This window comes from Sinocyclocheilus anshuiensis, unplaced genomic scaffold (genome assembly GCF_001515605.1).
Source record: "Sinocyclocheilus anshuiensis isolate Anshui unplaced genomic scaffold, SAMN03320099.WGS_v1.1 scaffold283, whole genome shotgun sequence".
Lineage (NCBI taxonomy): Eukaryota > Metazoa > Chordata > Actinopteri > Cypriniformes > Cyprinidae > Sinocyclocheilus > Sinocyclocheilus anshuiensis.
In genome coordinates, this window is record NW_015549605.1 from 6398603 (window position 1) to 6416377 (window position 17775).

General features: G+C 32.9%; 1 protein-coding gene across 2 annotated transcripts in view; it reads right to left on the reverse strand.

Moving 5' to 3' along the window:
• Positions 1–6885: 6885 nt before the first annotated feature.
• LOC107658982 (sodium-coupled neutral amino acid transporter 4-like) overlaps positions 6886–17775 on the reverse strand; it is a 38852-nt gene continuing 27962 nt past the window's right edge. For both annotated transcript variants that reach the window (XM_016447738.1, XM_016447739.1), the window contains exons 12-16: positions 17049–17149; positions 16848–16972; positions 8718–8862; positions 8519–8616; positions 6886–7300 (exon numbers count right to left, since the gene is read on the reverse strand). In XM_016447738.1, coding sequence (XP_016303224.1) covers positions 7196–7300; positions 8519–8616; positions 8718–8862; positions 16848–16972; positions 17049–17149 — 574 coding nt within the window. In that variant the 3' untranslated portion in view covers positions 6886–7195. The remainder of the gene's footprint in view (positions 7301–8518; positions 8617–8717; positions 8863–16847; positions 16973–17048; positions 17150–17775) is intronic.

Sequence of the window (17775 nt, forward strand, 5' to 3'; positions counted from 1 at the left end):
TTTTTTTTTTATGACACACATACAAACCACACTCTGACATCCATACCAACACACCCACACAATTATAGTTGCATTATTTATCCAATTGGCTCTATAATATTATAGAATATAAACAAATCTATAAAATGATTATTAATTAAAATTATTATAATATGCAGAAGCAGAAAACAGAAATAAAGCGCGTATTTTCTTTACAGGTCAAACCTGAAAAAATGGCACCATCTGGTAAAAAATAGTAAAAAATGTAATTTTAAAGCCTTGCCAATATAATGAAAGCCTATCAACAAAAATTGCATAATTTTACAGTTAAATGGCACTGCGATTAAAAATAGCCGTTTTAATGGGTTTCAATGGGGACATTTTTGTCCTTAAGGTCCTGAGAGGAACAATTTTTTGTACCTAGTGCAAAACAGATTTATTAAAGGAAATGGAAGTGAAATAGTAAAATTCCAATAAAAATACACACCTGTGCCAAAATGTATGCAGTTGGCAATAACACAGGCAAAATGATTAAAAAAAAAAAAAACTGAAAAGGACAAAAATGTCCAAAAGGTCGCACAAGGGTTAATGTAGTCCAGGTCATTTTAGTTTGCTTGTGTACACATGTTCCACTGACGTGCCCTGTCAAGTGACACCTCACTGGTCTCTCTCTGGATGTTTAACACTCCATCGACAGCAGAATCCCTGTGGATTGAGATTTGTAAGGTCGTTTGTGCTGTAAATCGAGCTTTGGGAGTTAATGTGGCGCTGCCCGCTATACAATGACTCATCAAACACCTTTCACATAATTAAAGCACAACTCACTCTCTGCAGGCATAAAGCAAACAACCTTATCATCACACTAGACCAAAACTCACTGACAGCATTCTGGATTATTCTGGGTGGTTGCTAACAACGTCTTTACCAGCCAAGCTAAGGCTGCTCTGCATGTGCCTGCTCAGAATTCAGTGTAAAGACACAATGCTGCATAAAAGACAGATTAAATGCATATACTTTTGACAAATTGACACTGTCCTCATTCTTGGGTGTTCTGGGATGCTAAGGTGTTCTAATGGCATCTTTACATGGTCAAGTTAAGGCTGCTCTGTGTCTGCTCAGAATTCAGTGTAAAGATGCAATGCTGCATAAAAGCCAAACTAAATTATGCCTATTTAGGATTTACTGTTGCCAAAGCTGGCACAGAGGTGCTTCGGAAGTGGCATTTGGGTGTCTTTAGACAGACAGTTTAATGCTGCTGTGCAAATTTGTGTTGTGGTTGCCAAGTCAAAAGAGCTCTAGATTTGGCTCGGCTCTGGGATTTTTACACCATGGTGAAAACGGTGCATCTGATCAGCTAGTAAAGAACCAGCACACTCCTCTCAAAATGATTCATGTCTGGAGCACAAACGTTGCAGGACGTGTTATGTACCAAACCCTGAGTATGAGCAACACTAATCGAGCAAATGAGCAACTGCTAAATGATTCCACTTGAGAAAACTTTGTCTCGTACGAATGCCAACAGACAGGTGTGGTTATATTTTTATCAAGTGCCACCTCAAGGCACCTAATGTTCTTTACAGGCCTCAGAGCTTCGTTTATGATCATTTTCGCACGAATAAAAGTAGGTGTGAACATAATACAGGTGAAGAAGGATGTCTTTTTCAGGTCATAGTGTTTTCTCAGGGCTGGGTGCTACCTCAGTTCTTAAAGGATTTAGCAAAGAAAGCACTCTAATTGCTACTTCTGAACACAAAATCTGCCTTAAATGCACAGTTTTCCTTCCCGTGCTGACATGTCATTTTGAACGGACATTGGTTATGTCCATTACTGATGCTTGTTTAGATACTTTCCTAGAGGAATGACCCTGAGATTTCCCTGTTTTCGCTCTAGAGAGTGTTTAATTGAATGAAATACGTGTGTGTGTGTGTGTGTGTGTGTGTGTGTGTGCATTATGAGTCAGCAAAATCTCAAAACTTGTTTCTGTGGGCTCTATAATGCTGACTTACACACTGTTTTGATGCTGAGACAGAAATGCACCGAGAACTGCCGTTCAGTTCATATTTGTGCAGATTTTGCTTTAACAGAGCATCTTTTCTCTGATGAAGTGTTGTCTTGTTTCTCTGTACATCAACTGATGCTTTTGACTTTAATAAACATTATGATCCACAGACAGTCTTATAAGACATAAAAGCATACTACAAAACATTCTTTTCATTATTAGAACTTCAATTCAACTTCAAATTCTCTACCATCTGGCTTATGTTTAGCTTTCATTTCCTCATGCCACCACACATACCAACAAACCCCCTTCACATTCTTAACTCAACATTCTGCATTCTTGCCTCAGATCTGACAGGTATATTGTGTAATGTGTGCTGAACGTGTTTATTGTGTGCCGTGTGCCAAGATTAACCCAGTCAAATTCCTCTTATAAACATGAGGAAACACTCTGAAACTTAGCTTCACATGTGACTTCGGGTTTGTTTAGTGTGCAAGTCACTGTAAATCTCATTGCCATGACTTGCTTGTTTAGTAAATCAATTGTATTTATAAACTATATTTATTTTATTATATGCATGTAAAAAATGATGAAATTATAAAAATGTAGTTTTCCACAATTTCAATAGAATATATATATATATATGTATATTTAGCCAGCTGCCAAGGCAACTTTTTTTTTTTCATTTTCATTTAGTTTAATTTGTACAAAAAGAGCTAAAACAAAAAAAACTATATATATTAAAAAAAAACTATAAAAACAATAACATTACTAAAACTTTGACTAAAATTAAAAATATAAAATTGATAAATACATAAAATATTGATCAATTATAATTGTATTTCAACTATACTAAAATAACACTGATTTAATCTGATAATACTATTAAATGTTATGAATCAATTTTATTTTTACATTTGCTTGAAACATGAAAACTGCATCAAACGTTCACACAGATTGAAGTAAGCGTCATCCTGACAGTGTAATGCTGTAAAAGCATCTGTCAGTACAGCAGCAGCACAGAGACAGACACACGGGTGACCGGCGGCCAGATGTGCTTGTATGGTGGTCTTATGTAAGCAGCTGTTGACATGATTCATGCTGAGCCTGTGACCTGCATTCTGACTGAGAGCACACACACACACACACACACACACACACACACACACACACACACACACACACACGGTCCGTCTGCTCGCTTTGTTGAGTGCTGTGCATTCATTCACAGCACTGCATTAAACATGAGCTCTGGATCATGTGTGTGTGTGTGTGTGTGTGTGTGTGTGTGTGTGTGTGTGTGTGCAGCCTGTCGGATCAAGTGTTGGTGTGTTTGAGGATCATGACACGTGTTTTATTGCCCTGCAGTTTAAAGGTGTGTATCCATGAAATTGCAATGGAAATGACTCATCACAATAAATACAGATAATTTGATGTAGGTAATATTGTCGTTTAAAAAATCTTATATTGCATGTTTTAAAATATTCTTGTGCTGTTTTAAAATACACAAAATTCCCAAATATTTTAAATGATGTTATATATTTGAATAAAATTATATTCCTATAATTTGTATTGTTTAATTATATTTATAAAATATTTTCTTTTTAGAAAACAAAAAATAATCGTGGATGAAATTGTCAAAATCAAGAAATAAAGCATTATATTTAGCTGAAAGAAAATGTATCTGATTTTTAGGACTACTAAGGATTTAGTTCTAAATGTAGTGATTTAATTTTCATTTATTAATTTAACAGATCAGCCAAAGTGAGTTTTTGAAGAGTATGTAAATGTTTCTTATGTAGCCATGTGTTGTTTTAAAATGCACAAAATTCCCTTTTAAAAAATGCTTTAAATATTTTAAATAAAATTATACATTTGAATAATTTTAATACTTTTTAAAAGCAAATGTATATTGCTTATTTATATATAAAACTTTAAAAAAATATCACAATCAATTTCATGAAAATTGTAAAAATCAAGAAACAAGACATTTAACTAAATTAATCTTATTTTTGGGACTACTAATAATGTAGTCAAATTAAGTAATTTAATTTACATGTATTATTTTTATTCATTTAGCAAACAATTTTATACAAAGTGACTTACATACTGTTCTTGAACATGTGGATGAATCTCATGAAACTGAAATAAGAAATAAGACAAATGTAGCCTAAAGAAAAGTAATCTTATTTTTAGGACTAAGACTTTAGTGCTAAATTTAGTAAAATAATTTACTAATTAGTTTATTTATTTGCTTTTATCCTGAGTAAGTAACTTAATTATAAATATTAATTTTAATGAAATAATATTCATGATGTTATGCATTGTTGTAATTGCAAAAATGCAATGCTTATAAGATGCATCGCATCATTTCTGACCTCATTATCATAATTTAAATATATCTGATATTTTCTTTCATATTCACATCACCATGGAAACTGAAGACTTTCTCCATCAGTGAAAACACAAAGGAGGATGTCGTTTTACATTTCTTTATTTTTCATGTTACATAATATGGAAACAGCTTCAGTGATACAAAAATCCCGCAGTGACGTGGCAGATACGCGGCTCGTGATTGGTCGAGCCGCAGGAGGCCGCAGCCGATTGGCTGTGGTTTTATAGGATATGATGGCAGTTAGTGAGCAGACGAGGTTTCACCTCATTTCTCACGACTGTTCCTCTACAGTCAGAAAAATACTGGGATTCTGTGTTCATTTCAAATTACCAAAATACATGTAAACTGTTACAGTTCGTACATTCAAAGACGTTACAACTCCTGCACATTTTCCCTGCAGGAAGCGACAGGCACGAGGCTGCGGACGCATGTAAACACGCTTAAAGTCGACATGAAAACACATTCACAACCCATTTCACTCCCGGAATCACATATGAAAATATGACAACTGAGTGGATGCTCAGAGATTAGAAAAAGGGAAAGTGATTTTTAGGTTTTGATAAAAAATTCTGTAAACAGACATTTGATTTGTATAAAGAAAGCGTTAATAAGGTTCTTCTGTTAACATTAGTCCAGTAACATGAACTAACAATGAATAATACTTCTAAAGAGTCTTAGTTCATGTTAATTTCAACATTTACTAATACATTATCAATGTTAATACATGAACTTACATGAACAGCCGTATTTTTATTAACTACCCAAATATATTTATGTCAATAAGTTTTCTACCAATATATTTTTGGCCATTTTTGTATATTTTTGAAAATATATTTAAAAAATATAAAAACATTTTTTTAAGAATTTCAAAAAGAGATCAATCCAAGAAAACATGTTCACATGTCACATTTGAAATTTATTGTTTTGTTGTTTTTCAATAACACGTGAACTTATAAAAAAAATTTTCATTAATGAATTGGAAATGTATTTTCTTGTCCTTAAAATACATTTTGAAATACCATTTTGGTTGAAACTAAATTGAAACTAAATGTTTTTCATTTTAAAAATATACTTCTTTTAACATCACTGTTTACAACATATATTTAAAATACATTTTGGCCAGAAAACAAAATTGCCGTATGAGTAACGTTAACAACAACAACAAAAAATACTGTAATAAATGTATTGCTTATTGTTAGTTAATACATTAACTAACAGGACTTTAAGTGTTATTAAGAAAGCAAATAGGGGCTGTTTTGATTTCACATCGACTTTAAAATACATATATAAATCGCACTTACGAACACGTCCGGTTCATGGTTTGCAGAGGTAAAAGGTGGAAGACAAATACTGCTCAAAATCTGATGGTTTTCAAGCATATTCTCGATGTCAAACGTGTCTCAAACGAGTCTCTCTTTACCATTTCAGCTGCTAACTAATCAAGTAACATACAAAAAAGAAAGAAAAACCCACGCAACTCCATTATTCAGTTCATCGTAAAAACTGTCAAGGAGGCACAACAGAAATACAATGGCTTTTCTACAAATTTACAAAAGAAAACATGATGGCACCGACATCTAAAATATAATACTAAAACTCTACCATGTGTCCGTCCCTTCCAGCGTCCATCAGTGAGCAAAACGACAAATTAGACTATTTACAAACCATATACAATGTCCAAAAAGACCATGTTTGTGATTTAAAACATGCAAAAATATCATAACCATTTCATTTGAAATATTCACTTGCTTTATAAGTAAATAGATCACCAAATGATCTTTAAATATCGTCCTCTTTGGCTGGACCGGCGCATGCAGAAACCTGTTTGAGAGACAGGTGTGACCGTCTGGCTTCTGTAAACCTCCACGTTTCTCTCCAGCGAAAGAAGGCACAGATCTCGACAGTAAACGCTGATTCGAACGGACCGCGTTCTGCTAACGCAAAGCGAAGCCGAACGCTCAGGTCAGGACCTGACTAAACGGTGATTAATGAGTCAGAAACGGATGTTTCTGCCCGTTTGGTGTGGTTAAAGGGGTCCTATTATGCTCTTTTACAAAGTCTTGATTTTGTCTTGGGGGTGTACTAGAACAAGTTCTCATACTAGGTTGTTCGAAAAACACATTATTTTTCACATATTTTACATTATTACAACACCTCTCTCCCCAGACTGGCATGTCTGAACTGCTTTAGAAAGCTGAATGCAGTTGTCGAGACATCTTGCGATGAACTGACCCGCTCAAAATCTTCTTATCGAGCCGATGCTTATGGATCCGTTTGAGAGGAAAAAGCTGAGATTTGTGGCCCAACTGTACTTCATTTTGGTACAAAAATGCAATAATTGGACCTTTTTCCCCTCTCAAAGAGGAAATCTGATTCAAGTGATAGCATTAAACAAAGAGTTCACTCAGAAATGGAAATCAGCACCGTTTCATTGCCTTCATTTTGTACGTGGAAGATCTTCCCCAGCATAAGCGAGGAGAAAACGACTAAAATGCCATCTTTGAGTGAACTAATAATAACAAACTAACTAACTAACTATCTATGACCAGCTAATGAAGGCAAACAGGAAGAAAACGTGATTGTTGGTATGTCTTGATAAAAATCCTCAAGTGCTTATTTGATGAACCCTTCTGCCCAACTCTCTCTCTCTTTCCATCTTTCGTACTGAGCGAGACTCGTGAACGCAGTGATCTGAGAGCTGGGAGAAGTTAAAAACACAAACGAGAGCTTATGAGAGGAGAGAGAGGTAGAGGCACAGGGTTCGTCCGTGTTGAGAGATGAGCTCTGGGATGAAACGGCTTCAGCAGACGACTGCCGGAGCTTTAATGAGCACCTTTCGAGCCCGGCGGGTTGTGAATCCAGTCCAAGATGATCAGAGACAAGCTGCCGATCATGAAGAAGATGCCCACCACCAGGAAAATGGCTGCCTGTAGATAAAATGTAATTAAATAAAATAAAAAAAAACATAATATAATATAGTAATTATGAAAAAATTAAAATAAAAAAACATAAAATAATATAATATAGTAATTATGAACAAAAAAACTATATATATATATACAGTATCTCACAGAAGTGAGTACACCTCTCACATTTTTGTAAATATTTTATTATATCTTTTCATGGATAACGACCCCAAACACACCTCCAAGGCGACCACTTCCTTGCTAAAGAAGCTGAGGGTAAAGGTGATGGATTGGAGGTCTCACTTCTGTGAGATACTGTATATATCATTTTAAATTTAATTTAAATTAAATACAGTAAAATAATTATTATGAAAATATATAATATAATATAATGTAATATAATATATTAATTGCTGGGTAGTAACTGATTATATGTAATCTGTATTAGATAATCAGATTCCAAAAATGAAATACTTGTAATTACATTATACTACCTTTTTTAAAATGCTTAAAATAATCAGATTACAGTTACATTTTTAATGGATTACATGATTGCATATTATTCACACATTATTTTAAAGTAAAACTTGAAGTCCCCCTGAGATTTTAAGTTAATATTTAATATATATGATATTATAATAATATGAAATAATAAAATGACATACTTGTATTTACAAAATATAACATTTTAAAATGTTTATAATCATATTACAGTTACTTTCTTTATGGATTACATGATTAAATTTTTACACATCACTTTAATATTTACTTGAAGTCCCCCTGAGATTTTAAGTTAATATTTTAATTATTATTATTAATTATTGGTTTTAATTTTTCATTTAAGTTTAAATTTTTAGGATTTAATTAATTAGCTTTTTATCAATTCACGAACCCCCTTGAAGTTACCCCCAGTTTAGGAAACTCTGCTGTTTAATGCACTTCATGTTGTTGATAATAAAGAATAAAATATATATGTTCTCTCTCTTTGCATTTTCATATTAATGAATGTGGCACATCATAATTCTATTCAAATCAATATGATAAATGAGTTAGGTCAAAAGTAATCAAAAATAGTCAGATTATATTACCTACAATGTGTAATGCAACAGATTACGTTACAAATTACAATTTTCAACAGTATTCAGTAAAGGATCACAATTTGAAAGTAATCTACCCAGCACTAAATTATAGAATAGAACAGAGTAGAGTAGAATAGAATAGAATAGAGTCTATACTCACAGATATTTTCTGAGGCGATCTGAACGGTAAACTCTTGACCAGCCGCAGGTAAAACGCCGCTGGTAGGATGAAGATGAGCATGGTGGCTGCAGACGAACCTACAGGAGGAAGAGGAGGAATGAATATGTGTGAGATCACGTTTATTTCTCCTCTATAACTAGCTATCTACTAACAAGCGCTGTATGGAGAAAGCACTGACCGATGAAGCCGAAGATGTCTCTGATGGTGGGGACGAAGATCACCAGGAGGTTGTTGAAGGCCAGTATAGCAGCGGCGATGAGGAAGTGTCGGATCCAGCTGAACTCTTTTCCAGCGAAACACAGCGTGATGACTGAAGAACGGATCTGAAAACACAAATCAACACGCTTATAATTTAGAAAAAGACCACTAAATCATTCACACGTTTTAACAAAAGCACACAGTTTATTTTACAATATTGTGAGTGAAATGGGAAATACAAACACTATTATTGTTTATATATAGTGTTTGTCTGTATATATAAATTTCCACTTTTCAATTTATAGTTTTAACAATAAATGGGATTTTATATATATATATATATATAAAAAATTTAAGAAACAGGAAGGGGGCAACACTTTTTCACACCACTGTATATACACAGATATATGCAGAGTAAATTAAAAAAATTATATTGGTTGCTTAATTTATATATATAAATTCTACATCCAGTATTTTATTAACTTTTCAAAATTATAAAAAACTTGGTAATGTGGGTGGTGGTTGTTAATAATAAATATGGTTCTCTGCAGGGATAATAATACACATAATTTTTTATGTGCACCGTGTTCCAAAAATCTAAGACCACATTAAAAATCTGTAATTGAAAGGCTTTGCACCATGAAATGCTAAATCTGCACCAGAACAACCGTCCTGTGGCCTTACAGATGATTCGAAACTAATGAAAAGCAAACAACTTCATATATGAACACGATTTTCTGTTTAGATTTAATCAAATGCCTTGGAGAACTAATATTATGTTATAAAGTTATTCTACACACACACACAGAAGTCTGAATGGAGCAGAACTGTACGACCCAGAGCAGGTGAGTGAATTATCTGAGTGCAGGTCACAGGACCCGGACTGATCCGCTCAGAGCATGAGAACCAGCTCACACTGGGCCAAAGTTCACACACACTCAACACACTCATACACTCATACACACACGGTGGGCGGAGCCTGAAACAGGATTACCAGTGTAAGCGTGAGGTAGAGTTGCATCAGCCAGCAGCAGCAGCAGGATAAGCCTCTGACTGACAGAGCTTGACACGGATCACATTAAACCAGCCTGGACTTTCAACTTCTAAAGATACACTTCAGCGTAGCCCCTGAACAGAGATCAGATGTACCTCGAATGATAGGAAGAGCCTTTTGAGATCCTGTGAAACTAACTGTTTAGTTGCTCTCAGTTCATGTTGAGCACATCTATACACTAGTACTCCTGACAAATGGACTAAATAAACTTTCAAATTCACAGTTTTCCTCTATCTGACTAGTTGCTGTCCACAATTTCACACTGCAAAACAATATTTTCTTAAGATTTTTGACTTGTTTTACAGTACAAATATCTAAACATTCTTATGTCAAAATACATTTAGTTAAGAAGCAAATATTAAAATGTTTGTAAAAACACTTTTAAACGTGTAAAAAATAAATGTACATTTAATAATATTAACAAATTAAGAAATATATTATTTTTAATAAATATCCTTAATTTATTAACAATACATTATTAAAACAATTAATTGAATATACTACTATTTCTAATAATAATATAGTTAATAAAAATCTTATATTAAAATATTTATATATTTTATATTATAATATTATCATATTAAAAATAATAAATATTAAATTATATATATATATTTTTTATCAAGAAATGGGAGTTTTATTTTTCTGACCCCACTAACAGATTTTTTTTATGAATTTTTCAGAAAATAAGACTTAATATCTTATGTCATTTTGCTTCACTAGTAAAAGTATCTTGATTTAAGATTTTATTTTACTTAAAAACAAAACTTTTATTTTTTTATTTTTTGTATACCTCTAAACTCTTGCTGCAGTCTATTTATTTATTTACATAATGTTAGCAGCAAGACTTAACGTTATCTTAATGGCATCATACAATTAACAAAAAAAATATATGAAACATTTGAGATATTTTTTAAATACATCAGTCAATCATATCTGTGAGTAAAAATGTATATTTCCATTATATACTGTAGTCCAGTAAAATATGGTGGTTCTTTTGAGTGTACTCATTTGAGTGCCTTTTTATTTCATCAGAAGAGCTTTAGCAGACAAAGTTGATTAATTAATTTCTCTGATATGGTTTAATAAGTACAGGTTGGTTCATCTGTAGCCTCTCAAAACACCTCGGGTTCAGAACACATCATTAAAGAAGTGTAGAGCAGACTTGAGGACAGCTTTACCAACAGCTTGCACCAGCGCAAACCATCTTTTGGCGTTAAAATAGTACTGTCAGGTTTTACTAAAGATGCGCAGTGACGATTTAGCGCTAACATACTGTGGCTTCTTTATTTCTTTATTTGCGACTGCTCTAATTTGCTCTGCTCTTGGTATATTGCGTTAGTCGATATGTAAATGAGATGTTGCATCTGTGTTCTTTTATTTGCGTGTTGTTAGTAAATCACCCGCAGAAATTTCCCTCCCATCGGCGCTGTTTTGGAATTGTACTCTCGTGCTAATTTGCCCTGTTTAGTAAAACTGGCCCTTGGTCCATTTAAGAGCGACAGTGTTGCGGAAGCGTCTCTGATCAGACAGTCCTTTAACAGAGAGACGCTGCTCTGTCACCTGGGTGCCACATTTCAGTCCGGCCTCAAAGCATTCGCATCTGGAGCCCATTTTCTCTGAAGTTTACCTCAGTGCTGCGGAGAGACTGACTTAACTACAGCTCAGCTGTTTCACACACTCTTTAAAGTGAAGTTCAACTCGTTTCAGTTCGTTTAGATGGTTAATCTCAAGCAAACTGATAGAAATTATCCCTTTCATTCAGCAGGGATGCATTAAACTGATCAAAAGTGACGGCGAAGGCATTTATAATGTTACAAAAGATTTCTGTTTCGAATAAATCCTGTTCTTTTGAACTTTCTATTCATCAAATGATCTTAAAAATATGGTTTCCATAAACATATGAACAATGTTTTCAACATTGATAATAATCAGAAATGTTTCTTCTTTCAAATCAGGATCATGTGACACTGAAGACTGGAGTAATGATGCTGAAAATGCAGCTTTGATCACACAAATAAATTACATTTTAAAATATATTCACATCAAAGACAGTTTTTTAAAATTATAATATTATTTCACAATTTTTAAAGTATTTTGATCAAATAAATGCAAATCCGAAACTTTCGAGTATTAGTAGTTGAATACTGCTGCTAATCACTGCAGTTTTTAATGCAGTATTTTTGTGTTACTTGTTACAATAGTATATAGTAATATAATACAGTAGTATGTTGTGTTAATTTACATGTTCAAATTCAAAACTGAGGTCATTGTTTTTGTAGCATGAAAACAGACCACTTCTGCTTTTTTACAAATACTGTAATCTAAGAAATGTCTGTATGATATTGTTGTCCTAAATAGCTTCAGTGTAGTTATCTGCCTGTTGTTTGTAGTGCAGATAACTACATTTTCAGCCTCGGTGTTGTTTAATTACTTGAAATAAGTAGCTTAACATGCTAGTTTCAGAGAAACTGCTCCAAAACTAGTTGCTGAGATCACAAAGACAGAAGTGGAGAGATCAGTCATCAACCACAAAACCAGATGAAGACGAGTGTCACTGCAGAGCAACAACACAAAGCACTTTTCAGAGAAACCCATGTGGTTCTGGTGGAGGAACACACTCAAATAAAGCCGTAACCTCCATCTCCCGTATGGAGCTGTAGTGTTACTCTCAGCCGGGTGTAAACTATCATACGTGATCATGTGAGTGAAGCTCACTGACCCTGACGTGACCTTTGACCCCGGGCTGCACTGACCTCACATGAATCACAGTACCTTTGGCAGACAGACAGACCTGACCCTAATCACAGGGTCAGAGCACAAACTAACATAATACATATATAACAAAAAATAAATTACCGGTATATATATTTAAAAAAGTGAATGAAAAAGTACTAAAACGTATATATACACATTTAATAATAAATGCAAAAAACAACAAAAAAATTATTTTAAATTGAAAATAACAATAATATATAATTAAATTATATTTTATACATTATATTTTTATTTACATTTTATATTTATATTCTGTATTACATTTTTATATTTTTTATAAAATACATATAGATTCTTTTATCTTTACATATAGAATTTATAATTACATTTTAAAGTTTTTTTCTTGAATTATGTAATTGATTATACATTTTTATATACAATATTATGTTATAAATATATTAATAAATTAATAAATATAGATATATTTTAAATTATAATTTAAAAAATATATATATTAATGTATTAATATATGTATAATCCAACATTATTATTTAAATTATTTTAATAAATTTGTTATCATTTTAATAATTATTTTATTTTAATTTTATTATTTAAATATCAACTAATGGTAAAAACTGTATCATACTTTAACAGAATCTTTGTTAAAATGTACAAAATTATATATGTATTTTTAATAATATTAAAATATGAATAAATATTAAAATATTATTTTAAATTAAATAAAATATTTAAAATAATAAGTAGATAATAACAAAAAAATTATATATTTATACTTTCATATTAAAAAAGAAAAACATTAAATTACATAGTAATTTGTAACAAAAATGTGTATGTTAAAAATGTATATTAAAAAATGTAAACAATTTATATACTTTCCTTGAACCCATTTGTAACTGCAGATTGTTGAAAGAGTAATAAATCAAACTGTCTATCTACAGATGCGTTCATCAGGAGAAGTGAGAACGTGGCCTCACTGAATCAAGCATCTGATCCAAGTGAAACCGGAGCTGAAGGGCCCCGGGGTCCTTTATAAGGGCACAGAAGCGGCGCACCTGGCACTGCTCGTGTAGCAAATGTGCTGCTGATGACCAGAGCGCTGTGTGACAGTTTTGGGAACAGCATGCATCGGATATCAATCCAAGATGTGTCCTGAGAAAACTGCTACAGTCCTGAATTCATAACAGAGCTTTAAAGAGCGTCAGCCTGTCTCAGCCAATCAGAAACACCCTGGGCCTGTCAATCATTTTACTCAATATGACTACAAAGCAAACATGGCTGACAAAGATATTTTGAAAAATGCGCTTAACCCTTTATTTTAAGGTGTCCATGTTACATGCACTTACTATAGTAATAACAGTAAATTATGCATAATTACATGCAACTAAACCAAACCAAACCCTAACCTTACAGTAATTATGCACTGTCAATATTACTCCGTATTAAAGCATAGAATTACACTGCAACACGAACCAGGGTTATATTAGTATTTTTATATAGTATTATAGTTTTATTATTATCTTGAATTAGCTATTTTTATATTTCCAGTTTTCATTTTAATTTTTAGTAAGTTTGATATGCATTTGTCCTTTTTATTTTTCAAATAAAAAATAAAAATATTTATTTTTAGGTTCAATTATAAATATTTATTTTTAGGTTTAATTAATTTTATTTCAGCTTTAGTGCAGATTAACTGATTGATTGATTGATTTCAGTTTATTTTAATGCTTCTTTTTATATTTTCAGTTGTCAATTTAATTCTTAGTGATTTTGTTATGTGTTTTTGTCTTTTTTAAATTTTTATTATTATTTTTAAATACTTCTGTTTAGGTTTGAGGTCTGTCTAAGTTTCATTTATTCTTATTTTAGTTTTAGTTCACTTTTATTTTCATTTTAATGTTTCCGTTTTTAATATTTTCCGTTTTTATTTTAATTTGTATTAATTTTGTGTTTCATTGTATTATTATTATTATGTTTAAATATTTACATTAAAATATTTCTATTTTAATACTTAGATTTCATGTATTCTTTTATTATTATTATTATTATCTTTACATTTCCAGTTAGACATTTTAATGCTTCAATTTATTTTGGTTAGTTGAAACATTACATTTCATTACATTTTTCATTTACATTGAATTTAATAATAATAATAATTATTATATATATATATACACACACACACATATATATATATATATATATATATTTAAGATATGAATATTAGTTAATGATAACAACCCTGAAAAGGATACCTTAAAATAACTATGTTTATTATGCAAACAATGCAAGTCAAGTCCCCACCAAAGATGAGTAAATAATGCAAATTTAAACGGATTATTCACGCAAAAATCCAGAATTCTGTAAGCCTTTGTGAATACTGAGCTAATTAGAGTCTGAATGACTTCATCAGCGCACGAGTCACATGATCTCAGTGATTCTACTGCTCGAAGGAGTTTGAGATTGAGTGAGTTTTATATAATCAGCAAACAATCATCATCGCTCTGAGCTCATCAGACTCCACGAGGAGCCTGGTTTAGCCTCATTCAGAATAAAACAGCTGCTTGTATCGCCGCCTGATTGTTTCTGTTAGCGAGTGTCGTCTGCGCGTCTGCCTCAAGGTCTCCGTTGACCCTCAGACAAAACAAAAGAAATCTTGTGCACAAAGGCCGTGACATTTAAGACTGACTTGAAGGCCAAGAACTCCTTGGAAACACGTAAAGTCACACCGCACAAACTCTGCGACCCCTGCGCAGGCCTCAGCTCAACTGTGCTCTTTTACACAGGCCGCCTGCAGCCGAAGCCGTTTCAGCGGTCCAGATGAAATGACTTGCACAAACTAATCAAATAACACCAGCACATGTCAGTCTTCAATGAAAAGCTGATCTGACTCTGGGAGCTGCAGGAGTGTTGTGTGTTTATAGCGCCTCCGGTGGCCACATGCTGTAACTGCGGCTTTTGCAAGCTCACTGCACTGCATCAGGTAATATTCCACTGGTTTTGATCGCCCCTCCCTCACTGTGTGAGTGTGTGAGAGAGAGAGAGAGAGAGAGAGAGCGAGAGAGAGGGGGCGGGGCATGAGTGAAAGAAGCTCTCTATCGCCCTCTGCCTGTCACATGACAGAAACATACATTCTTCATTTAACAAATCAGTGTTATTTTAGTGTCACTGATATACTATTGTAGTTGGTTAACATTTAGAATTTTAATTTCATTTTATTTAAGGTTTTAATTTTGTTGCGTGTTTTTGTCATGTTTATAATTTATTTATTTCCCTAAATGTCTATATATTTTTTGTTATTTAATACATCAAGTTAGATTAAAAATGAGAAATGCTGCCTTAGCAACTAGCTTAGTTTAAGTGTTAATATATTTAATTTCAGTTAACGTTTATTTTATTTCAAGTAATGTTATGGTTTTAGTATCATTGATATACTATAGTTTGCTAATATTTTGATTTTAAAAGTTTTTCTATATTTTAATTATTTTAATTAATACATGATTTTTTTTTGTTTTTTTAAAATTTGTTTTATTTATTTATTTTAGTACATCATGTTAAATTAAAAATGAGAAATGTTGCCTTAGAAACTAGCTGAAATAAAATAAGTTTAGGTGTTCATTTTATTTGTTATGTATTTTAATGGTTTTAGTATCATTGATTACATTATGTTTTTCTGTTTTCACTTAAATTTTCTTGTTTAAACAATTTTGTTGTTTTTTGTCATTTTATTTGTTGTTTTTTGTTAGTTTTAGTTATTTTAGTACATAAAGTTACACTAAACTTGTCAACTAGCTGAAATAAGTTTGAGTTTTTTTTTATATTTCATTTCACTTAACATTGTATTTTTTTATTTTCAAGTAATGATTTTTTCTTATGGTTTTAGTTGGACCAATCCATCTTGTAACTCTTTTTTTTCTGTGCGGAATCAAGTTTGAAATGTGCAGAATATGATAAAATGTGTTTAAAAGAGTTGAAAGTACTAGCAGTTACCCGATATTCAATAGTTGTTGCTGGTTCTGATATCTAATGAACAGGGTGACTGAAGGCCAATATGATACTGATTAATATGGTGGCATTAATTAATGGTAGCAAAAGAAACATGCACTAAAATTGTGGAAATGAACTAACCACTTATATTACAAAATATTTTTCTCAGAGAAGGCTGCCAAAACTAATAATCTTAATAGAGCAGCGCCCTCTGGTGGACATTTACAACCTCAATAAGAGGACACGAATACAACAACATAACGCTCTTCAAAGTGTATCGAAACGAAGGACAGAGACACACAGCATGTTCACAGGGTGTGTTTAGTTACTCACGGGGAACAGCACTATGGGAACGGTCAGCGTCACGGCCGTCAGCACAGCCAAACGCACCAGCAGAAGCATCGTGTCAAACTTGTAGACCTTTGTGAAGGTGTGAAGCAGCTCTGCCTCGACGTGATCTGACACACAGACAGACAGATGTCGTGATGGAAGAGCGCTGAAGGTGTGTATGAGAAGAGTGTGTTTGTAACGTACCATAAAACGTCAGGTAACCAAACAGAGCGGAGAGCAGGTACATCACCAGCATGGCCAGGATGGACAGGTTTGATACCGTCTGCATCTTCCTCCGAGAGCGACTGAGGAACACGAGGAGTCACGTGAGTGAACGACAACAGAAACAGCTTTAGAAAATATTTGTGACCCTGCAGCACAAAAGCAGTCTTAAGTCGCTGGGTATATTTGTAGCAATAGCCAACAATACATTGTATGGGTCAAAATTATTGATTTTTCTTTTATGCCAAAAATCATATTCTACTGTAAATATATCAAAACTTAATTTTTGATTAGTAATATGCATTGCTAAGAACTTCATTTGGACAACTTTAAAGGTGATTTTCTCAATATTTAGCTGAGGAACACGAGGAGTCACGCGAGTGAACGACAACAGAAACAGCTTTAGAAAATATTTGTGACCCTGGAGCACAAAAGCAGTCTTAAGTCGCTGGGGGATATTTGTAGCAATAGCCAATTCTAAATATCCTTTTTATGTCTAAATATCCAGTTGTTTTTGTTACTAGACCTGATGCTATTTGAAAAAAAAGTTAAATTGTCAAGTATGTGTGTGTGTATTATATATATATACACACACACACACACACACACACACACACACATATATATATATATATATCATCTGTTTGGACTCTCAATCTGACGGCACCCATTCACTGCAGAGGATCCATTGGTGAGCAGGTGATGTAAT